At 62.5% G+C, this 24,140-nt stretch overlaps 1 protein-coding gene across 1 annotated transcript; it reads left to right on the forward strand.

The window, feature by feature from the left end:
- Nucleotides 1–3,309: 3,309 nt before the first annotated feature.
- On the forward strand, nucleotides 3,310–23,844 carry LOC104303116 (SRC kinase signaling inhibitor 1; the record flags this gene model as incomplete). Its single annotated transcript, XM_054179347.1, has 3 exons — nucleotides 3,310–3,832; nucleotides 9,149–9,432; nucleotides 23,824–23,844. Coding segments are annotated over exons 1-3 (528 nt in total), but the record flags the coding sequence as incomplete, so codon positions are not given.
- Nucleotides 23,845–24,140: the final 296 nt, after the last annotated feature.

A 24,140-nucleotide genomic window follows, 5' to 3' on the forward strand; every position in this document is an offset into this window, starting at 1 on the left:
GCCCCGGGCAGGGGAGATCTCCGTGCACAGGATGTCATCAGCTTCAGTCTCCTGCCAAAGGGCTGAGGAGGAAGCTGATGGTAGGAGGAAGGCTGTGCCCCAGGCAGGGGAGATCTCCGTGCACAGAGGATGTCATCAGCTTCAGCCTCCTGCCAAAGGGCTGAGGAGGAAGCTGATGGTAGGAGGAAGGCTGTGCCCCAGGCAGGGGAGATCTCCGTGCACAGAGGATGTCATCAGCTTCAGCCTCCTGCCAAAGGGCTGAGGAGGAAGCTGATGGTAGGAGGAAGGCTGTGCCCCAGGCAGGGGAGATCTCCGTGCACAGAGGATGTCATCAGCTTCAGCCTCCTGCCAAAGGGCTGAGGAGGAAGCTGATGGTAGGAGGAAGGCTTGCCCCAGTTCTCCCAGCTGTGAGCCATCATCCTTCCTCTGCTGCCTCATCCTCCCTGAGCTTGACCTCCCCCTGTCTGGCTTCCCCTCGGCTGAACAAGGGCAGCATGAGGATGAGGATGAGGAAGGACAGGGCCAGCTGATGCTGCTCAGCAGCTGATGCTGCCCTGGGATCCCTGAGCTGCCAGCAGGCAGGGCACAGGCAGGAGCCCTGCCTGCAAAAGCTACCCCCAGCTGCAGGCTGAGTTGGACAAGGCTGGGGGAGCTCCCCCGGGGTGGCAGCTCCCCTGGGGTGGCAGCTCCCCCGGGGTGGCAGCTCCCCTGTGCCTGGGTGGCAGCCAGCCTGGCTCCCGAGCTCTGTGGGGCTGTGGGCAGATGGGTGCTGAGCCTGAGCTCGAAGTGAGCAGCTGAGCTTGTTGGCCCTGCCTTGGGTGCTGCCATGGGTGCCCATGGCACTGGGGGGGGGGGGGGGAGCTGGTCCCCATGTGCAGGCGTGGGCGAGGTGGCACCCGGCGAGGTGGGAAGGAGCTGCTGCCTTTGCAGGGCTGGCCAGATGGGAGTCCTCCTTCACTTGGGCTTTTGACAATGACAGGGGGGGAGGTTCTTCCCCCCCCCCCCTCCCTGCTTGTTTTCTCTGCTTCCCAAGGGAAGGAGCTGCCTGGCAGGGCAGCCTCAGCGAGAGATGTCAGCTGGACCACCCCCCTCCCCCCCCCTCCCCGAGCTCCAGCTGGGGAGCAACCAGTGCACACCAACACATCCCACGCCTTCCAACCAGCTCCTCGTCCCTGCCCAGCTCCAGGGCTGGCACTGGCAGGGCGCAGGCAGCATCCAGGGCACGTAGAGGCCGAGGGCAGGCAGGCAGGGCCAGGGCCGCGGGGTGGCATCCGGGCTGGCACCGTGCCTTGCCTTGCCTTTGGGATGCCAAGAGGCATCCTGGCCACGGTGCCAGTGGAGTGGGGCTGTGGGGGTCTGGGCTGGGAAGTTCCCAAGGGAATGGTCGCTGGGTGCTGGTTGATTCTTTCCCTTGGTTCCACTTGAATTTGGGAGGGAAAGGCTTGGTGGGGAACCTGCTGCTGTGGGGAGGGACCCTCGGGGGTGCAGAGAGGGGATGGCAGAGCTGCACATCTCCTCCCCACCACCACCTGCTGGGGGCTGCCAGGCCCGGCGTGGGCACGGGAGAGGTTTGTCCTGGGGTGGATGTTAATGGTTGGATGGTTCCCGGGGGGCAGCCTTGGCACCGCCTGGCTTTTCCCAGGTGGTTTGCTGCTGGGTCTCCGTCAGCCCAGGGGCAGGAGGATGGTTGGGAAGCGTCAGCCCAGCCGCCCATCGGCTCCCACTCCCCACCCTGGCACTGTCCTGGGGGTGAGGAGAGCATGCAGATGCCCTCAGGCTCAATACCCCCCCGCGGGCCCAGGGCACCCCCAGCCCACGGGCTCAGCCCGAAGCTGGGCTGCGCCTCCCTGTGGGCTGAGCTGGCACAAACAGACCTGGCTGCCCAAAGCCCTGCTGAGGCTGGCCCCGTGCAGCACGTGGCAGTGGCATGGGTGAAGGGCATCGGTGCCCCCCCCCCCCCTCCCCTCCTCGTGTCAGCTGCTTTGTCACCGCTCCTGGGCACAGCTTTGGTTAGGAGACCGCCGGCAGCTGCACAGCTCCCACTGCTTCCTGCCTGTGTTTGCTTGGCCAGGCCATGGGGGCGAGGTGGGAGCTGGGGGCAGGTCCCAGAGGGCACTTTGACCACAGTGTTCCCCCAACCCCAAATGAGTGCAAACAGAGTGAGCTTAAAGCAAGGACCTCTCTGGGCAGCAATGTCCCTTCAGCCCAAGCAGGTCCCAGCTTGGATGGGAGGGGTGAGAGTAGGGGGCCAAAAAAAATGGGGGGGCTGCTCTGTTCTGCATCCCAGCTGCTGATTCTGCCTTGGCACTCTGGGACATGGCTAAGTTGGGCACGGTGGTGGTGGGTTGAAGGTTGGACTGGATGATGGAGCGGGTGTTGCTCTCCCTAGGATCAGGTGATAGGAGAGGAAATGGCCTGAAATTGTGCCAGGGAAGCTTTAAGTCGGAGAGGAGGAACAGTTTCTGTCCTGCAAAGAGTGGTCAGGGGCTGGCCCAGGCTGCCCAGGGAGGTGGTGGAGTCCCCAGCCCTGGAAGCGGTCAAGGAATGTGTGGCCGTGGCACTTGGGGCCGTGGTTTGGTGGCCATGGTGGTGTGGGGCTGATGGTTGGACTGGGTGATCTTAGAAGGCTTTTCCAACCCAAACAATTCCATGACTCTATGATCTTAGAGCACTTTTCCAACCTCCCTTGACTCCTGGCGTCCTCCTGTGCAGCACCACAGGAGTTAAGTGCGGGAAGCAGAAGGAGCGGCGCAGGTCCTCCCTGCCCTTCCCACTCTGCTCCAGCAGCACGGCGAGGAAGGGGTTAGTGCTGAGCAGGGCTCTGGGTGCTGGGCAGCCTCTTTGGGTGCTGTGCAGGCAGCGGGGCTGGCAGTGCTGCAGCCGCAGCGGACCGGGGAGCATCCCGCTCCTTGCCACTCACTGCCTCTAATGGCCGGGCGCGGGGGAGCCGCAGCGCTCCGAGGGCTTTCTCCGCTTTCGGTGCCTTTTCTCCCCAGATGCTCTTTGTGCCTCCCCTCCCCTCGCCCCTTTTTGGATGGTTCTTTTCTTGGCTGATTGTTCATGCTCCGCTAGCTGCTGCCTCTGCTGCCGCCGCTGCTCGCACGGCCCCGGCTCAGCCTCGCTGCCTCCTGAAGATTTATGGAACTGCAGTCATAAAGTGTCCTGGAAAGATCCTCTTGGTGATTAAGCTCTGCCAAGCTGCTGGTGGAAGGGATCTGAGGGGATCGAGCTGCTGATCCCGCAGCTGCTTGGACCTAGGGTGGAAGTTTGGGGTTGGTTTTTCATTTGAGGGTGGTGGGGGAGGGCAGAACCTCTCTCATCCCAACCTCCCTGCGAGGGAGCAGGGAGCTGGTGGAGAGCTGCTGCTGCTGCTGCTGCTTCGGGCTGCAAAGCACCGATCCTGAAGAGCATCGTTCAAAGCATCATCATCGTCGTCGTCATCATCATCATCATCCCAGAGCATCAATCACCCCAAGCACAGTTCGGGACCCGGTGCCTCTGGCACCGCAGCTCTTCCATGAAGGAGGAGATGTCCTCCTCCTGCTAGGAGCCCGGGCGGTGGCCCTGGCACGGGTGACTCCCCCTCTGGCGGGTAAGGACGATGGATGGATGAATCGGCAACGAGAGCCCCGCTCCTTTAACCCCCTGCTCCTTGCAGAGGGGCTCGCCAGGATTTACCGGGGCATTTTGGCTGCTGTGGGAGCCCTGCGCCTGCCCAAGGAGCCACCTTCAGCCCCCGGAGATCCTTCAGCCCCTGGAGCCCCGGGGGCTGCCTCCCCCATCCCACCAAAGCAGTTTGCCAGCCGCCGCGGAAGTCCTCCTGCGCTCGCCGGTAAGCGATGGGAGGGTCCCTGCGTGGGGGACGTGTCCCAGCGGGGGTCCCTGCTTGGCCGGGCGGGGGCAGTGCCAGGCTGGCCACCCTGGGCAGGGCTTTGACCACCAGCTCCCCCACCCCAGTGACCTGCTTGGCACCAGGGGTAGCTTAGGTTGGACCTTAGGAAAAAGTTCTTTGGTGAAAGGGTCATTGGGCAGGGGACCAGGCTGGCCAGGGAGGTGGTGGAGTCCCCATCTCTGGAGGGGTCTCAAAGGTGTCTGGATGAGCTGCTGAGGTGATGGAGTCCCCATCTCTGGAGGGGTCTCAAAGGTGTCTGGATGAGCTGCTGAGGTGATGGAGTCCCCATCTCTGGAGGGGTCTCAAAGGTGTCTGGATGAGCTGCTGAGGTGATGGAGTCCCCATCTCTGGAGGGGTTTCAAAGGTGTCTGGATGAGCTGCTCAGGAACAGGGTCTAAGAGTTGTGCCCAGGGAGATCACAGAATGGTTTGGGTTGGAAGGGACCTTCAAGATCATCCAGTTCCAACCCTGTGCCAGGGACAGCTGCCACTGGAGCAGGCTGCTCAGTGTTAGGTCATGGTTGGACTTGATGATCTTAAGGACTTGCCCTACCAGGTGAGCCTCTGACTCCACTTGGAAGCAGCCCTAAGAAGCACTTTCCAGGCATCTGCTGCAGCAGTCTCTGGCAGCAGGGCAGCTCCTGCGTGGGTACCACTCACACCACTGCTTTCAGGTCCCTCTCCAGAGCAGCCCCTGCACCCTAGCTGCTGGCTGTTCTGATGGTCTCTGCCCACTCCAGGCTGGGATCTGGAGGGGGAAAGTGGCCAACATGAGGACACCATCCCTGCAGGTGTTCAAAAAGTGAGATGTGGCACTTTGGGGACATGGTCCAGTGGTAGAAAGTTGGATCTGGTGATCTGGCAGAGCTTTTCTCACCTTCATGAGCCCATGGTTCTGTGAGTCTGAGGTGGATTTCCTCCTCTTGTCTTGAGGGGGATCCTGGGGCTCATAGGTTGTGGAGTTTGTGGATCCTGGGGTGGATGGATCATGGAGCAGATGGATCAAGGGGTTCATGGATCATGGAGCAGATGGATCAAGGGGTTCATGGATCATGGAGCTGATGGATCAAGGGGTGCATGGATCATGGAGCTGATGGATCATGAGTTTGATTGTGAGGTTTGGGGTTCATGGGTTTGTAGATCACAAGACTGATGGATCAAGGGGTGGATGGATCATGGGATCCTTGGTTTGTAGGGTTCATGGATCATGGAGCTGATGGATCAAAGAGCTTGTAGGATCGTGGGGCTTGTGGATCGTGGAGCTAATGGATCACAGAGCTGACAGACCAAGGGGTTCATTGGATCATGGAGCTGATGGATCGTGGGGTTGACTGATTGTGGGGTTCAGGGCTCATGGGTTTGTGGACCAGGAGGCTGATGGATCATGGAGCTGATGGATCAAAGGGTTCATGGATCCTGGGGCTTGTAGATTGTGGAGCTAATGGATCACGGAGCTGAGGGATCAGGGGGTCGGAGGATTGTGGGGCTGGCAGATCGCAGGGTCGGAGGATCGCAGGGCTGGCAGGGCTGGGGCTGCCTCCTCCCCGCTTGCTCTGGAGCCTCTTGCGGGGCTGCAGCAGCAGATGCAGGAGCGGATGTGTCTCAGCCGGGGGTGGAAGAGCCCCCGCCGGAATCCAGCTTTGCTCTGACCCCTGCGCGGATGGAGCAGGGCTCCGGATTCAGCCTCTTTAGCAGTCGGCAGGGGGACAGCGGAGCCGGCGCGTTGCGCTCCCCGAGCATGTAATTAGCGAGCGGGGAGCCGCATGCTGATGGCAGGCTCGGCGGAGAGAAGAGGAGGAGGAGGCTGGGAAGGAGCTGGGAATGCGGCTTCACCCCAAAGCTGCTGAGCTCGGGGTGGCCGAAGCCAACCGAGGAGGTGGCTGCAGGAATCCTGCTCCTCTTGCACCTTCCCCCAGCTCAGTTCTCCTTGCTGATGCTCTTCCCAGCGAGGGAGAGGAGCTGCAGCTCCTTCCTCCCAGCCCCGGCACTGCTGCGGCTTTGCGGGGGGAGGCTTTCAGGGTGCCCCTTCACCCCTCTTACATCCTGCCTGGAACTGCCCTCCCCATGGGATGCAGTGAGGCTCCAGCACTGCAGGGGTAGGAATGGGTCCTGCTGGCAGGGAGATGCCCAGGTGCCAGTTCCCCTTCTCCTCCACCCTAGAGCTCAGAGCCCCGAGGACGCCGCAGGGCACTGCCGACGGGCACCGGGTGCTGAGTGCTGGGTGCAGGATGGAGCCCCCCCCAGAGCTTCTCCATTGCTTTGCCTCGGCAGAAAAGGTGCTCGAGTGATCCACCCAGGGCAGGAAGGGGCTTTGAGGCAGGGAGCAGCAAAGCTGTGATGGGAGCTGTGCCGTGGGGGAGGTTCTCCTGTGGAAGGAGAGCTGTGGAGGCATCTCCGGGGTGGCTCAGGAGAAACTTCTCCCCCTGCACTCCTCGGCAGGGCTGGAGTGTTGAAGAAGCTCCTCAGAGGTGCCTGGGGGGGCCCTGGGATGATGCTCTCAGCCCTGCACAGTGCTGCCTTCTCCTCTGCCAGCAGCAGGGTTGAGCAGTCCCCCCTGGCTTCTCCCTGGGGATGTTTGGCACAGGACCAGTGTGCCACCACAACCCTCCCCGTGCAGGGGTGAGCTGGGGAAGGACCAGGAGCTCCTGCTGGGATGCTCAGGTGCTGGAACAGGCTGCCCAGGGAGAGGGGGGGGTGGAGTCCTCATCCCTGGAGGTGGTCAAGAAACGTGGATGTGGCCCTTGGGGCCATGGTTGGATGGCCCTGGTGGTGCTGGGCTGGATGATCCTTGAGGTCTTTTCCAACCCAACCAATTCCCTCTGAAATTCTTCTCTGTGTGTGTGTGTTGAGGGGGGAGGATGTGTGGGGTGTGTGTGTGAGGTCACATTTGGTGCTGGAGGTGTTGGAAAGGGAGGAGGAAGCTTTGGAAAGGGGATGAAAGTGTTCCCCAGGACCTTTGCTGACAGCTTGGTGTCCCTGCCTGGCTTGCATGACCTTGAGCAGAGCTGTGCTGGCTGGAGCACAGGCTGGAGTCCTGTCCTACACCACCACCACAATCAGCTGCTACAAAGCTCATCCTGGGGAGGGCGGGGGGGACACTGATAAATCATTAAAGGCAGCAGCAAGGTAAAAACAAACCCTACCAAAAAAAAAACCAACCCTGATTTGCTTCACAGCAGCTTGGGGAGGGAGAAGAGGGAGAGAGGGAGAAGAGGGAGGGAGAGGAAAATCAAAGAGGAGAAGGAGGGAGATGAATAATGGATCAAGGTTAAATGGTGAGAAGAAAGTGGAAAGCCTTCATGTGCTGGAGCCCTGCAACCCTCCCCCTGCAGGCTGCCAGCCTGGGGGCAAAGGCTGCTGGAGCCTGGGACCAGCCCAGGGCTGTGTGGCACAGGCTCAGGTGGCACAGCAGCCTCAAAAGCGGCTTTTGGGGATGGGGTTTGGTGTCTCAGAGCCTTTTGGGGATGGGGTTTGGTGTCCCAGGGCTATTTGGGATGGGGTTTGGTGTCCCAGAGCCTTTTGGGGATGGGGTTTGGTGTCTCAGAGCCTTTTGGGGATGGGGTTTGGTGTCCCAGGGCTATTTGGGATGGGGTTTGGTGTCCCAGAGCCTTTTGGGGATGGGGTTTGGTGTCCCAGAGCCTTTTGGGGATGGGGTTTGGTGTCCCAGAGCTGCTCTGCGGTGGGTATGGGGCTGGGGGGCTGCTGGGTGGCCTTATCCTGCTGCCACTGAGGAGGTGCCAGGGGCTGGGGGACTCTGAGGCCCTCACTCTGGGCACAGCTGCCCTGGCAGTGGGATGATCAGCAAAGGGACAGGCTGCTGTCACCTGGCTGCATGCTGCTCCCCTGCCTGCCCCCACTGCCCACCCAGCACGGGGTGAGCTCTGTGAGGGGAGGGCTGGGGCACAGCATCCACACCATGCCCAAGGCTGGTACCCAAAGGCTGGGTTGGCTCTGGGGGGCAGCAGGATTTGGGGCTGGGGGTGCCCAGCAAAGGCTGGCAGGCAGGGCTGGGGGGGTGGGGGGCATCCATTGTAGGTGGTGGTGGGCAGGCAGGAGCCTCCCCCCACCCTGGCCAGCATTTCCTTTTCTTTTTGGGTTTGTCTGTCTGTCTGTGCCCCCCCTGTCTGTCTGTGCCCCCCTCCCCGTCTGTCTGTCTGTGCCCAGCTGCTGTGTCTCATCTCTGCTGTTTTCATGACCCAAGGCTGTTTTATCCATCTTTGGACCTGGACATTCGTGGTCTGGTGGCACCCCAGCACCTCCACCCCTCCCTCTGCCCCCTGCCCCCTCCATCTCCCCCCTCCACCAGCCCCAGGGGTGGGGACAAAGCTTGCAGCCCCCCACAAAAGCCCTCTGTTGCACCCCATGGAGGGGTGACCCCACTCCCAGCTCTGCTCAGTTACCTGCAGGCCCCCTCCCCGTCCCCAGACCCTTGCACCCCACAGCAGTGAGCCCACCCCAGTGCTGATCCTGACCCTCCTCAGCTACCCTTGAGCCCCATCCCCAAATCTGTGCACCCCCTCCTCTGCCCCACAGCAATGAGGCCTCCCCAGTGCTTATCCTGACCCTGCTTATCGACATTCAAGCCCCCTCCCCACCTCCAAATCTTCCCTTAGCTCTCACTTCTACCTTCAAGCCCCCTCCCCATCCCCAAATCCTTGCACCCTATGCCAGTGGGACCACCCCGGTGCTGCCCCTGTTCAGCTACCTTCTAGACCCCCTCCCCACCTCTTTGCACCCCACAGCAGTGGGACCACCCCAGTGCTGACCCTGCTCAGCTCCTTTCAACCCCCCTCCCCATCCCTAAATCGTTGCACCCCCTATCAGTGGGACCATCTCAGTGCCCACCCTGACCCTGCTCAGCTACCTCCCCACCTCTCTGCACCCCACATCAGTGAGGCCACCCCGGTGCTGCCCCTGCCCCTGTTCAGCTCCCTTCAAGCCCCCTCCCCACCTCTCTGCACCCCACATCAGCGAGGCCCCTCTGGTGCTGCCCCTGCCCCTGTTCAGCTCCCTTCGAGCCCCTTTCCCGCCTCTCTGCACCCCACATCAGTGAGGTCCCCCCGGTGCTGCCCCTGCCCCTGTTCAGCTCCCTTCAAGCCCCCTCCCCACCTCTCTGCACCCCACATCAGCGAGGCCCCTCTGGTGCTGCCCCTGCCCCTGTTCAGCTCCCTTCGAGCCCCTTCCCCGCCTCTCTGCACCCCACATCAGTGAGGCCCCCCCGGTGCTGACCCTGCTGTGCTCTCCCTGCTCCGTGCAGACCCCGAGAGGAGCAGCCCCCACATGATCTCCGCGGACGATGCCGAATACCCGCGGGAGTACAGGACCCTGGGCAACGGCACCCGGCGCTTCTCCAACGTAGGGCTGGTGCACACCTCGGAGCGCCGGCACACCGTCATCGCCGCCCAGAGCCTGGAGGCCCTCACCGGCCTCCAGAAGTCGGAGATGGAGCGGAAGAGAGATGCCTTCATGGACCACCTGAAGAGCAAGTACCCGCAGCACGCACTGGCACTCCGAGGGCAGCAGGAGCGGATGAGGGACCAGGTACGGAGCCCTCTCTTGGCTGAGGAGGGGGCGAGCCTGTCTTGCTCTTTGGGGGCTGCGTGGGGGAGAAGCAGCTCCGGGGGAGGGGGGAGGCTTGAATGGTGCATGAAATGGGTGGTCGCTTGCAGCAGCCCCAAGGGGGGAGCAGCCCCTAGGTGTGAGGAGGAGGAGGGATGTGATGAGGAAGGACAAGAGGCATCTGGGCTCTTGTCCCCATGCCCACACGGAGCTCCTGGACGTGGCTGCAGAGGGCAGCAGCCAGACCCTGCCCAGCTGTTTTGCCTTCCCCCTGCCCAGCTGTTTTCCCCTTCCCCAGCTGTTGTGCTTTTCCCCTTCCCCAGCTGTTGTGCTTTTCCCCTTCCCCAGCTGTTGTGCTTTTCCCCTTCCCCAGCTGTTGTGCTTCCCTCTGTCTAGCTGTTGTGCCTTCCCCCAGCAGCAGCCAGACCCTGCCCAGCTGTTTTGCCTCCCCCCTGCCCAGCTGTTGTGCTTTACCCCGCCCAGCTGTTGTACCTTCCCCAGCTGTAGTGCTTTCCCCCTTCCCCAGCTGTTGTGCTTCCCCCCAGCAGCAGCCAGACCCTGCCCAGCTGTTGTGCTTCCCCCTGCCCAGCTGTTGTGCTTTCCCTCAGCAGCAGACCCTCCCCAGCTGTTTTGCCTTCCCCCTTCCCCAGCTGTTTTGCCTTCCCCCTTCCCCAGCTGTTTTGCCTTCCCCCTTCCCCAGCTGTTGTGCTTTTCCCTTCCCCAGCTGTTGTGCCTTCCCCCTGCCCAGCTGTTGTGCTTCCCCCTGCCCAGCAGCCCCAGCTGGGACTAACTCCTGCCGGTGGCTTTGGCACCGCCAGCAGCCCGAGCAGGGCTGGCGCCACACGCGGTGCTGGGCTCGGCAGATGGAGCAGTGACATTTCCAGCCTCGCAGAGAGAGTCCTCAGCAAACAGCCAGGGATTTTCTCCCCATTCTTGCCCTGATCCAAAGAGTTTTTGCTTCCTTTTTTGACGTTAATAAGCAGCAGCTACATAAAAAAAACCAAACCCAAAACAAGCCCAAAACCCAAACCAAACCCAGCTGGGGTTGGCTCAGGGTCTGGTAAGCTCTGGAGGCTTTTGGTGAGGTGGAAGGAAGATGCTCTGCAGGCTGGAATGATCCTTTCTGGATTTCTGAAGCTGCTTGCTCAGGGCTCTGGGGATGCCCAGCTGGATGAAGGGGGGAAAAAAGGGATGCCCAGGGATCTGGTGGCACTGGTTAAACCCAGGCTGGCTTCTGGGGGCTTGGTTGGAGAGGGGTATGGACCTCAGCCCTCCCTGCCCCAGGGAGGGTGCTGGGCTCTCTGTGTGCCCATTTGGATCAGGGAGGTGGTGTCCTGGCATCTGTTGGCACTGCTTGAACCCAGTCTGCATTTTGGGGCTTGGCCACAGAGGACTGAGGATTCTCCATCCCTCCCTGCCCCAGGCAGGGTGCTGGGCTCTCTGTGTGCCCATTTGGATCAGGGAGGTGGTGTCCTGGCATCTGTTGGCACTGGTTAAACTCAGGCTGGCTTTTGGGGGCTTGGTTGGAGAGGGGTATGGCCCCTCAGCCCTCCCTGTGCCAGGCAAGGTGCTTGGCTGGAGGTGCCCAGCTGGACCAGGTGGTGCCCAGGTGGTGTCCTGGCATCTGTTGGCACTGGGTGGTTTTCCAGGATGGCTTTCTGGAGTTTGGTTGTAGAGGGTTGAGGATCCCCAACCCTCCCTGTGCCAGGCAGGGTGCTGGGCTGGAGGTGCCCAGTGGAGCTTGAGGTGTGGGTCTGGGCATCCATTGGCACTGGTTAAGCCTAGGCTGGCTTTTGGGGGCATGGGTACAGAGGGTTGAGGACCCTCACCCCTCCCTGTCCCAGGCAGGGTGCCCAGTGGGGCCTGAGGTGTGGGTCTGGGCATCTGTTGGCAGTGTTTGAACCCAGTCTGGCTTTTGGGGGCTTGGTTTCAGAGGGGTGAAGGTTCCCATCCTTCCTCGCCCTGGGCAGGGTGCTGGGCTGTGGGTGCTCAGTTGGATCAGGGAGGTGGTGTCCTGGCATCTGTTGGCACTGGTTAAACTCAGACTGGCTTCTGGGGGCTTGGTCTCAGAGGGTTGAGGACCCTCACCCCTCCCTGCCCCAGGCAGGGTGCTGGGCTCTGTGTGTGCCCAGCTGGACCAGGGAGGTGGTGTCCTGGCATCTGTTGGCACTGTTTGAACCCAGCCTGGCTCCTGGGGGCTTGGTTGCAGAGGGTGACCTGTCCCAGGCAGGGTGCCCTGTGGAGCTTGAGGTGGGGCTGTGGGCATCTCTTGGCACTGATCAAACCCAGTGTAGCCCTTCTGGGGGCTTGGTGACAGAGGGGTGAAGACCTCCCTCCCTCCCTGCTCCAGGCAGGATGCTGGGCAGGGCCTCAGCTGCATCCCACAAGCATCACTTAGGAGCTGAGGAAAGCAAAAAGCCCCCAGACCCCTAAATCCTCTTAATTTTTCCCCCCTCTATTATTTTGTTTCCCTTTTCCCCCCCTTCATTTTCCCTGCAGGCAGTAAACAATACCAGGGGAAGGGGGGAGCTGAACCCCCCCCAACCCCCTCCCCCCCCCCCCCCCAAATTACAACTAGAAGCAGTGGAAAGCTCAGGTGCCAACCTTTAAATGACATTGGCACCCAACACTCCGAGTTCCTCTTGATGCTTTTGAAGCTTTGGCTTTGAGCTGGTCCAGGAGAGCCTGGCAGGGCCCTTTGGATCCTAGGTGGTTTGTTTGGAATAACCACCCCACCCCCCCTCCCCAAAAAAAAAACAACCCACCCCCAAAAAGACTAAAGGAACAAAAAACCAACCACTAAATGAGGGACAAAGGAGGTGGGAAAACCAGAGGTGAATAAAACCACCTCCTGCATGTCAACATCCCTCCTTCCCCTCCCCCCCCCCCCCACTTCTTGGCATGGCAAAGCTGGCAGCAAAGTGCTGTGGTGCTGGCAGCAAAGCCAGGGAGAGGCCCAAGGCAGCAGCCCCTTGGTTTAAAGCCCAGATGGAGGATGGAGTTCAGTGGGGAATGGCCAAGGGAGGAAGGGGCAGTCGGGGTGAGGTGAGGTGAGGTGGCTGCTGCAGCGCCTCAGCTCTGCTGGGCTTTGGGGTTGCTTGGGGGGGGGGGGGGAGGGGGTGTGGTCAGGCCTGCCCTGGGAGGGGTAAATGGCCCTCTCTTGCCCTGCTGCACCCCCAAATTGCCCCCCCCCCCCCGCGCCCACCCCTGCCCCATTGCACCTCCACTGCACCCCCAGCACCCACCCCTGTCCCATTGCACCCCCACTGCACCCCCAGCACTGACCCCTGTCCCATTGCACCCCCACTGCACCCCCAGCACTGACCCCTGTCCCATTGCACCTCCACTGCACCCCCAGCACTGACCCCTGTCCCATTGCACCCCCAGCACTGACCCCTGTCCCATTGCACCCCCACTGCACCCCTAGCACCCACCCCTGTCCCATTGCACCTCCATTGCACCCCCAGCACCCACCCCTGCCCCACTGCACCCCCACTGCACCCCCAGCATCCACCCCTGCCCCACTGCACCCGCAGCACCCACCCCTGCCCCACTGCACCTCCACTGCACCCCCAGACCCACCCCGGACCGCAATTCCAACCACGCCCATCCCCCAAGCCCCACCCACCCCCCAACGCCACGCCCACCGTCCGCTCCGGTTCTGCCCCGCCGGGCGGCGCAGCGCCCCCTGCGGGCCGGCGGCGGCAGGTGGAGTCGCGGTTGCCATGGTGACCGCGCCCGGCTCAGGGGCGGGAGCGCGGGGCCGGCGGCGGCCGCAGCGGCGGCGGCGGGAGGTGGCGGCTCCGCCCGGCCGTGCCGAGCCGTGCCGAGCCGTGCCGCTGGGCGCTGCGGAGCCCGGGCCGCGCTCACCTGCCGCAGGTACCGGGGGGTGTGGGGTGGGGAGGGGGTGGGGGTGGAGCGGGGAGCATCTCTTGGGGGGTTGCGGGTCTGGCGTTGCGGTCCCCTCCTGCATCCCGGTGCCCTTCCGCCGCTGCGGCAGTGCCGCGCTCGCCCCTGCCCCAGCGATCCCGCGGCTCCCGCCCACCCCGCTGCCCCCCCCCAGCGTCTTCCTCGCCGAGTGTCGCCGTTCCCCTCCGCCCCAAGACCCCGGTGTCCCCCCTCCATCATCAACCGATCCCCCCCCCGACTGTGCCCTTGCCGTGGCTGCGGGGCTCAGCCCCAGGGCGAGGGAGCCTCTTCCTTTCCCTCCGTCCTCCTATGCCCTCCAGCTCCCTTTGCTTTCCGTCTCCCTTTTCCCCTCCAGTTCTCCCTTCCAGTCCCCCCCTTTTCCTCCGGTTCTCCCAAGCTCCCTTCCCTCTATTCCCCCCTCCCCCTTCCCCCCCCCCAGTTCTCCCAACACCCCATTTCCCTCCAGTCCCCCCCTTTCCCTCCAGGTCTCCTTTCCAGTTCCCTCCTTCCCCTCCACTTCTCCCTTTAACCCCCCCCCCCGCCTCCCTCCATCCCCTTCCCCCCCCACCATCTCCCCTTTCCCCGCCCCCCCCCCCCCCCCTTCTACCTCCTCCTCTCCTGGGGGTTCCCCCTGCTCCCAGGCTGGCAGTGGGGAGGGGGTGGCAGTCTGGGGGGTGCCATGGTCTCTGCCTTGTCTTTTGGTGCAGCAGTAAGGGGAGGGGGGAGGCTCCCTCTGCTCCCCCCGGCTGCACAAGGAGCTGTGCAAAGCCCTCGGTGGTGCCTCGGTGCCCTCTGTTGTCACCCCTGGCCCTTTGCAGGGGACACTCCTTCCACCCCCTGCCCCCCCCATCCTTGGCCTGTGCTGTGGGCAAACAGAGAGGGGCAGATGGTGGCCTGGGCATGCAGCATCCCAGGGTCATACTGGGGGGCTTGGCTCACCCCCAGCTCTTCTGGCCAAGCATCCTTCCCATGGGGGGTGGGACCTGGTACCTCGAAGGACCCCTCCTCCCCCCCGGGCATGTTCTCAGCCCTGCTGGGTAGCAGGAATCTCCATGATGGGAGGAGAGATGGTGGAGCTGGGCACACAGCGGGGTGCCCAGGTGAGGCTGGCACCATCCTGCCCTCACAGGGTGCTTGGCCAGGCTGGGGGTGCCCCCCCCCCCCCAGGTCGGGGGGCAGCTGGACACTGCTTTTCCAAAGCCAGGTGGTGGTGGGCTGTGGACGTTGCCTGGCCTGGGTGGAGGGAGCTCCTTGGGGCAGCAGGAGCAGGAACTGGGCCGGGGGGGCGGGGGGGGAGGAGGGTCCTTGGTTGCTCTTCCCAGGACCCTGCTGGTGGTCTGCAGAGGTCGGGGACGTTGTGAACCGTTGCAAATGGCTGTGATGGTGGCAGGGAGGACTCCGTGTGGCTGTCGGCAGTGACACGGCCAGGCACGTGTGTCCCTGCCCCTGTGGCTGCAGCCAGGGCTGGCTCTATCGATCTGCTGCTGCTTTCCAGCCCCCCGCCTTCCCCTCCCCCCTCCCCCCTGCTGGATGCAATCCCTGCCTGCTTCCAAGAGCCCTGGCCCCATGGTTCGGCTGAGAATCAGCTCCCTGGGAGCCTGGGAGTTCACCCGGAGGTGTGTGGGTCACCCCCACATCTCTTTGGGGTCTCATGCACAGGGCAGAGAGGGGAAGCAGGTCTGGAAGGCCCTGAGAAGTGATGCCAGGGTTGGTAGCCCTGGGGAGCTCCTGGTGAGGTCCAGTGGGGAGATACCCATCAGGAACTGCGTCTGGTTCCATCCCAGACCCCCACTTCTTCTCCCAGGTGCTCCCCAGTTCCTCACCACGCTGCTGGTGCTGCCATCAGTGCCACCAGCCCGGGCTGGGCATGAATGTCGCTGCTCCCCCTGGCACCCGTGGGCACAACCATGGCCCCAACCCCAGTGTGACCTCCTCCTGCCCTCCCTAACCCAAGTTTATCTCCTGCTGGGGGCCTGGGAGGTCCTTCTGAGATGACTTCGGGCTGCTGTGTGCCCTGGCGCTGGGCTGGTGCTGAGCGGGGCTGGGGGCAGCAGGGAGCTGCAGCAGGCAGCAGAGCTCTCCTGTCCCTGCTGCTCCTGCAGCCCTGGGCTCTGGAGGTGCTGGCAGTGGAGTGGAGGAGAACAGATTGGTCTCCACCAGCGTGTTGGTGCCCTCTGCCCACCCCTCAGCTGTGCTGCTGGCTGGGCCAGGGTGGTGCCAGCTGCACCCCGTAGCCCCCCAGGGACCCCGCGGTGGGAGCAGGGGGGACGTGGCCGCTGCAGCCCCTCGGGGAGGCGGTCGATGGTTGGCGATCGATGGCTGGCGATTGATGGTTGGCGATCGAGGGATGCCCGAGGCGCTGGCACACCTGCGGGTCCCAGCGGTCGGGGGGGATGCTGGGGAGGCTCCAGCCCTCCTCCCCCCGTTGGCATGGGCTTTCTCCCGCAGGGACGAGCTTGCCCGGGCTTGGAGGCGCCCGGCGGAGGGGGGAGGTCACCCCGCGAAGCTGTCGGGGCTGGGGTGCCGGCCCGGGCTGGGCCGGGGGGAGCTGCTGGCTGCCTGCTCGCAGCCGGCTTTACCTTGCGTGTCCCTATTGTGTCGGTCCACCTACGCCGTGCCGTTGCCATAGCGATTCTGCAACCTGATCTGCCCAACTTCTGCCAGCTTTCCCTGACTCCCCCCCCAGCCAAAACCTTTGGCCCTGCTCCCTGCCTGCCCTCTCCGTGCCCTGGAAACAGGACGGGAGGTGGAGGAGACCTTAACCCGGCGCAGGAGCGGAGGAGCCTCCCTCTCTCCCCATCAGGAGCGGGCTGAGGGATGTGCTGAGCACCAAGCTCGGCCCTCAGGGATCCCACAGCACAAGAAGGGTCTCTGAGCTTGGATGTGGAGGGCACAGAAGGGAGATCTCAAAGGGCAGGCAGGGGCATGGGTGGTCCTCAGCAGAGCGTTGGTCTCGTTGCATCGCTGCCTGGGGGGGGCACCGAGGTTGCTGATTTGCTTTGTGGTGGCATCAGGAGAAGGTTTGAGTGAGGGTCAGGAGCACAGAGCCACTGATGGCCAAGAGAGTTTGGTCTCTGATGCCTCCTGGGCTGCCTCAGAGGTGCTGCAGGTCCAGGCTGGAGAGGGAGGTTGGTGGTTGGTGCGTGGGGAGGTGGAAGGCCCTGCAGGCAAAGCTGGAGCTGTGCAGCCAGCCCAGGGCTCTGCTTGGTTGTCACCAGGTCGCTGTGACAAACCTGCTGTGGCATCTCTTGAGGGCCATCAGAGCCTCTTCGGGCTGGGGAGCTGGAGGGAGGTGTGGGATGGCCCAAGCCCCTGCCTGGAGGTGCCTGGGGAAGCAGTGGAGTCCCTTCCAGGGGGCAGTTTGGAGTCTCAGCTGTCCCTGAGCCAGCTCCAGGGGGTCCTTGGGGTCCCTTCCAGCCTGGCATTCTGTGATTCTGTGCCTCTGCAGCAGAGCAGAGGTCTTGGTGCTCTTCTCGTGGTGGGCTCTGGGTTGGGTGAGCCACCAAGTTCCCCTGGGAGCTGAGGCAGGATGGGAACCAGCTCCAGGGATCCTGACCTGTGCTTTAGGGGCTGGGATGCTCAGCTTTGAGAGGTCCTTGAGAGCTGGGAGCCCCCAGGTGAGGTCCTTTGAGAGCTGGGAGCCCCCAGGTGAGGTCCTTTGAGAGCTGGGAGCCCCCAGGTGAGGTCCTTGAGAACTGGGAGCCCCCAGGTGAGGTCCTTTGAGAGCTGGGAGCCCCCAGATGACAGCACCTGCAGCCCAGGTTGTCAGAGCAGCTCTTCCCTCTGCCTGCTGTTCATCCTCTGCTCCACCCTGCTTGCCACTTCCACTCCAGCTCCTCCTCTGCTGAAAGCCATCCAGAAGCCCCCTCCAGCCCCCAGCCCCAACCAGGAGGAGCAGATTCAGTTCCCTGCCCCTGGTCCTGTTGTTCAAGGAGACTTTGTTTGTTTGTCTGTCAAGGCTTTGTGCCCGAGGGGAAGCCTCTCGCAGCCTGGAACTCCTGAACAGGACTTAATTACAAAGCCGAGGAAGCTGCCTCTGGGCCTCCCCTCGGTGCATGCAGCCTGCTGGGGGAGCTGCTGCTGCTGCTGCCCATCTCGGTGGGACTCATTTCAGCCTCCCCTCCTCCATCTCCCGACAGATCTGTGTCCCAGTTGCTGGCCAGGGGGATGAAGTCTGCCCTGGGTCGAGGTGGGGACTCTCCCTCCGAGCAGCAGAGGATGGCTTGGGGTTGGAAAAGGGCTCTGGAGGTCATGGAGTCCAACCAGCAACCCGACCCCCAACCCTGGCCCCCAAGTGCCACGGCCCCCAGGTTTCTGGGGCACCTCCAGGGACTGCATAGGAATGGTTTGAGTTGGAAGGGATCTTAAAGATCGATTTCCCCCTGCCCTCAGTTCCAGTCCCCCCCCTCCCACCAGCCCAGGTTGCTCAAGGTCCCATCCAGCCTGGCCTTGGACACCTCCAGGGAGGGCACAGCCACAACCTGCCCTGGGCAACCCCTTCCAGGCTCTCCCGACCCTCACTGCCAAGAACCTCTTCCTCACCTCCCCTCCAGTCCCCCCCTCCTGGAGCTCCTCAAGCATCCAGGCAGGCAGAGGGTCCCTCACGGCCAGGGGCTCCCCGGAACAGCTCAGGTCCCATTTTCCTCTTGCGTGCTTGCTTCGGCTCCTCCTCGTTTCAGCTCGGAGGGGAGGTGGGGAGGGGAGGGAGGGGAGCCCCCAGCCCTCGTTAGTCCATCGTTTTGCAGCATCATGGTCATGGCTTTGATTGTAATGATCAGCTCAGCCTTTTGTCGCTCCCCAGCCCTTCCGCGCAGCTCGGCTGCAAGGAGCTGCCTGCTTTATGGCTCGGAACGGGGCTGTCGCTTCCAATCCTCTCTCAGGCCATTATCTCCCTTTGATGCTTTTGAAGAGCCAGCGATATGTTAATTCTACCTTGGACCTCTCCTCTTCCCTCCTCTCTCTCTCGACAAATCCACCCTCGCCAGCCTGGCCGGCTGCCAAGCTGCTCGCCAGGGAGCTGGGCACAGCTCCTGGGGCTTCTCCTTCCTCCATCCCCCTCCCCAGAACAAGTTTGGGGGGAAGCTGCTTGTGTTGCCCTGGTCCCCTTTCTCCCTGCCCCCCGGTCCCCTTTCTCCCTGCCCCTCCTGGTCCCCTTTCTCCCTGCCCCTCCTGGTCCCCCCTCCCCGCTGCCCCCTGGTCCCCTTCCTTCCTACCCCCTGGTCCCCTCCTCTCTGCCTTCTCCCCCCAGAGAGGGGTCCCTCTGCCCCTCACCCTCTCCCCCCTCACCTATCTCAAACCCCCACCAGCAATTCCTTCATCCCCTTCCTTCAACCCTTCCCCACCTCCCCCCACCGGTACACCCAGAGCCCCCCCAACCTGAGGAGCCCCCTGGAGGCATCAAACCCAGCTCGGGTAAATCCTTCCTCCCCTTCCATCCCCGGATCCAACCTATCCCGCAGCTACTTCTCCCTACCGGTACACCCAGAGACCCCCTCCCCACCCACCTGCGGTGCCTGGGGGCAGGGGCATGCTGCCTTCCCCCCACCCCCTCACCCCCATACTCAGCTCCTTTGTGCCCTGAGTGGCTGCATTGAGCCTCCACAAAGGGCTTTTGGAGGGGGAGGCGGAGGGAGAGCTGAGGGCAGGACGGAGCTGGGCAGGGAGCCGGCGCCGCAGCAGTGCCTGCGAGGAGCAGATGGAGCCCCCGAAAGGTCTCGGTGCTGGTGGCCATTGGCCACTTGGCCCCGGGAGGACAGCAGCAGATTGTCAGCCCTGGATGGTCCTCCCTGCTGGTCTGGCTCCCGGCCCCATCCCACCCCCAGGCCTGGAATCCTGCAACCATGGAATGATGGAGTCAGAGGACCAGGGAGTTGTGTGGGGGTTGGGAAAGGACCTCCAGGATCATCCCCTCCGAGCATCCCCTGGCTCTGCCAGGGCTTGGGGCTGACCCCTGGCCCTCAGCACCGCAGCTCTGCCTCTTTGAATCCCACCCAGGGAGCAGGATTCAACCATCCCTGGGCAGCCTGGGCCAGGCTTGGAGAAGCCTTCCAGCCACGAAGCTGCTTCTGATGTCCAACCTAAACCTCCCCTGGAGCAGCTTTGAAGCCATTTCCTCTCCTCCCCTCCCTTGCTCCTGGAGGGGAAGACCCCCAACCCCCACCTCCCCTGGCCAAGCTGGGGGCTGGGGGCTGCCACATCACTCTTGGGGCCACCAGCAAAAGGGCTTTAGTAGGATAGGGTAGGAGAGGAGAGGAGAGGATAGGGAAGAGGAGAGGAGAGGAGAGGAGAGGAGAGGAGAGGAGAGGAGAGGAGAGGAGAGGAGACCAGGATGAGGTCCAAGAAGCTGGCAGGAGGGTGGGGGCTGTGCCATGCTCTGGCTCATGCTGACCAGCTCAGCTGGCTTCTAGAATATTCCTGATGCCCTCTCACTGTGCTTGGGGGTGGTTCAGAGCAGCTCAGCAGCAGCAGCAGTTGCCTGTGGAGTGGTTGTGCCTGGTGGGGGAAGGTAATTCCTGGCCTTGGTAGATAAGCTTTGTCCACTCCATCCTAAAATCATGAGCAAGCCACCCAGCAAGGGCTGGCAGCAGAGAGGATCAGCAAGAGCAGGGTGGGAGCAGAGGCAAACCCCCAAATGACTGAGGCTCTTCAACAGCAAAATGAGAATGAACCTGGGGTGGGGGTGAAGAAGGAAAAGAGTCCACAGGAGGGAAGCAAAATACAACACACACCCCCCCAGGAGCATCATCTCCCAGCATCATCTCCCAGGACTGGGAAGAAGCTGAGGCCTGGCCACAGCTCTGGGAGAGCTGGGGGTGCTGGTGGACAGCAGCTGAACAGCAGCCAGCAGTGTGCCCAGGTGGGCCAAGAAGGCCAAGGGCATCCTGGCCTGCAGCAGGAGCAGGGTGGCCAGCAGGAGCAGGGAGCTCATCCTGCCCTGTGCTCAGCACTGCTGAGGCCACACCTGGAGTCCTGTGCCCAGTGCTGGGCTCCTCAGGCTAAGAAGGACATTGAGAGGCTGGGAGGGGTCCAGAGAAGGGCAATGAGGCTGGGGAGGGGTCTGGGGCACAGCCCTGTGAGGAGAGGCTGAGGGAGCTGGGGTTGCTTAGCCTGCAGAGGAGGAGGCTCAGGGGAGACCTTCTTGCTCTCTCCAGCTCCCTGAAGGGAGGTTGGAGCCGGGGGGGGGTTGGGCTCTGCTCCCAGGCTGATCCTGAAGGTCCCTTCCAGCCCAACCCGCTCTGGGATTCCACCAGGTGATGCCTCCAGCCGGCAGGCAGGGGTCCTCTGGGTGTGCTGAGGGGGGAGAAGCAGCTGCTAGCCGGGGTGAGTGTGGTGATGGCAGGGGATGAAGGACTCCCTGCTGCCCCTCCTGTGCTGGGAGCTGAGCCTGGCCGGGGGGAGGCTGCGAGCGGCAGGCTTACAAAACTGCTGCCCTCGGCAAGCCTCCCTCTGAGCTGCTCCCGCAGCCAGGCAGGGCACGTCCAACCCTCCCGAGGCTGATGCAATCCCTGCTCACCTCCCAGAGCCGCGGAGATGCTTCCTGCAGCTCCCCCAGCCCGGCAGGAGCCTGCCGCAGGCTGTGCAGCCGGCCCCGGGGCTGGCTGCTCCGCCCTGGCACCCGGCCCTGCTGCCACCTGGGCTTTGCCCTCCTCTGCAGCCAGGGAGGTGCTGGGGCTGCCAGCCTTGCCTTCTACCCAGCATCTTGCCCTCAGCATCTTGCCCTCAGCATCTTGCCCCCTGATATATTGCCCCCTTCTCCCCCTGTGCCTTGCCCTGGCATCTTGTGCCTGGCATCTTGTGCCCAGCACCTTGCCCTCAGCATCTTGTGCCTGGTCTCTTGTGCCCAGCATCTTACCCTGGGCATCTTGTGCCTGGTCTCTTGTGCCCAGCATCTTGCCCTCAGCATCTTGTGCCTGGCATCTTGCCCTCAGCATCTTGTGCCTGGTCTCTTGTGCCCAGCATCTTGCCCTCAGCATCTTGCCCCCTGATATATTGCCCCCTTCTCCCCCTGTGCCTTGCCCTGGGCATCTTATGCCTGGCATCTTGCCCTCAGCATCTTGCCCCTTGATATGTTGTCCCCCTCTTCCCCAGTGCCTTGCCCTGGCATCTTGTGCCTGGCATCTTGTGCCCAGCATCTTGCCCCTGCCATCTTTCCCCTCCAGCATCTTGCCCCTGCCATCTTTCCCCTCCAGCATCTTGCCCCTGCCACCTTGTGTCCCCACACCTCTTGTCCCAGCACCTTCCCTCCATCAGCTCTTTGCTCACTGCCTTGCTAGGATGTGTGGTGGGCAGCAGGGTGCCCAGGAGCCACCAATGTGCCCTGGTGGCCCAGGAGGTCGCTGGAATCCTGGGGGGCAGTGAGGAGAGGGAGGCCAGCAGGCTGAGGGAGGTCCTGCTGCCCCTCAGCTCAGCCCTGGTGAGGCCACAGCTGCTGAGGGAGGTCCTGCTGCCCCTCAGCTCAGCCCTGGTGAGGCCACAGCTGCAGGACTGGGACCAGCTCTGGGCTCCCCAGCTCAGGGAGGACCTCAGGGACTTGCTGGAGAGGGCACAGCAAAGGGCTGCAGAGATGCTGAGGGGCCTGGGACAGCTCTGAGGGGAGGAGAGGCTGAGTGTGGAGAAGGGCAGCCTGGGGGGCACCTGATCAGTGCTGCTCAGCCCCTCCAGGGTGGGTGGCAGGAGGCTGGGGCCAGGCTGTTGGCAGCGGTGCCCAGTGCCAGGCCAAGGGGCAGTGGGCACAAAGGGGCACAGGAGAAGCTCCTCCTGAACATGAGGAGGAACTTCTTGAGCTGGAGGCTGCTGGAGGCCTGGAGCAGGCTGCCCAGGGAGGTGCTGGAGCCTCCAGCTCTGGAGAGAGCTTCCAACCCCCCCTGGATGTGCTCCTGAGTGACCTTCCCTGGGTGGCTCTGCCTGGGCAGGGGGCTTGGGCTGGGTGCTCTGCAGAGGGTCCCTCCCAGCCCCTCCCAGGCTGGGCTGCTGCTGGTTGTGATCTAACAGTGCCTGGGAAGCACAGCTCTGCTTTGCTGCTTCTGCTGCTGCCTCTGAGTCACAGCTGTGCCCTTGGAGGAGACCTTTGTGCCTCGAGGCTTGGCTGGGGTGGAAGCTTGGCCTCCAATCAACTTTCCTAACAGCTTGGGGTTGATTGAGGCACACCTTGCTTTGGCTCTGCTGCTGCCTCCTGGGGTGCTGATCTGACCTGAGCCTTGAACTGCATTGAGAGCTTCCTGCAGGGGCTTGAGCTGGGAACTGTGTTGGGACTCCTGGAGGAGACCTTCCTTGAGCAGGGAGTTGTGTTGGGACTCCTGGAGACCTTCTTTGAGCTGGGGCTGAGCAGGGAGTTGGTGTTGGGACTCCTGGAGACCTTCCTTGAGCTGGGGCTGAGCAGGGAGTTGCTGCTGAGACTACTTGAGCTGCCACCAGGGCATTGCAGGGGCTGCTGGGGATTGGGAGCTCCATGTAGGAGCTTCCTTCCTAGTTGAAAACAAAGTGGTGGTGATGATGATGATGATGATGATGATGAAAACTCATGCTCTGGGTCACTAGATGAGGGTTTTGCAGCCTCTCTGCCTGTGGTGGGGCAGCAGAGGCAGTGAGGGTGGCTCAGGAAGGCTCAGGGTATCTCAGGATGGCTCAGGGTGGCTCAAGGTGGATGAGGATGGCTCAGAGTGGCTCAGGGTGGCTCAAGGTGGCTGAGGATGGCTCAGGGTAGCTCAGGGTGGCTCAGGAAGCTGTGGGCATCATCCTGGTGACTCCAGGAGGGACCCCTGGGCTGCCACCCTGCTCCTTGCTTGGCTCTGCTTCGTTTCCCCTGCCCCTCTGAGCAGCACCAGCCTTGCATGAGTCCTCCTCTCACCTCCCCCCAGGCCCCCAGCAGCAGCAGGAGACTCCAAGCAGCCCTAGTGGGAGGTGGGGGGGACCTGGAAGCAGCAGCTGGGAGTCAGCAGCTCTGCAAGGGGAAGCCAAGAGTCCAAGGGGACATTGAATGACCTTCATCTCTTCTTCTTTTGTTGCTTTGCTTTGCTTTGCTTTTGCTTTTGTTGCTCTTTGCTTTGCTTTTGCTTTGGTTTTGCTTTGGTTTTGGTTTGGTTCTGATTTGGTTTGGTTTTGGTTTGGGTTTGGTTTTGTTCTCGTTTGGGTTTGGGGTTTGGTTTGGTTTTGGTTTTCTGGTTTGGTTCTGGTTTGGTTCTGTTTTGGTTTGGGTTTGGTTTGGGGTTTGGTTTGGTTTTGTTTCTGGTTTTGGTTTGGCTTTGGTTTGGTTTGGGTTTGGTTTTGGTTTGGTTCTGTTTTGGTTTGGTTTTGGTTCTGGTTTTGGGTTTGGTTTGGGTTTGGTTTTGGCTTTGGTTTGGGTTTGGTTCTGTTTTGGTTTGGTTTTGGGTTTGGTTTGGCTTTGGTTTTGGCTTTGGTTTTGGTTTGGTTCTGTTTTGGTTTGGTTCTGTTTTGGTTTGGTTTTGGTTCTGGTGTTGTCAGCAGCCCAACTACTGGAGCTTCAAGGTCAGTACCTTCTGCTTTCTCCTCCTTCCCTCTCCCCCTTGCATGAAGTCCTCCTCCAGCCTTGCCTCAGCCCTGTGCCCCTGCCAGGCCTTGGGGGGAGGGCACCCTGAGGGCTGGGGGCTTGCTGCCTGCCCCCCCCCCCCGGAGCTTTGCCACCCTCCAAGGGGAAGTTTGGCTGCAGCTCAGCTCAGCTGGGAGCTCCTCAGAGCCTTTCTTGCCCTGCTGGGTTGAGTTCTTGTGCAGCTACAAAGCTGTTGCCTCACAGGGGTGGAGCCTGGCCCTGGGGAGACCATCAC

The sequence above is a fragment of the Dryobates pubescens genome, unplaced genomic scaffold (genome assembly GCF_014839835.1).
Source record: "Dryobates pubescens isolate bDryPub1 unplaced genomic scaffold, bDryPub1.pri scaffold_131_arrow_ctg1, whole genome shotgun sequence".
In the NCBI taxonomy this organism is placed as follows: Eukaryota; Metazoa; Chordata; class Aves; order Piciformes; family Picidae; genus Dryobates; species Dryobates pubescens.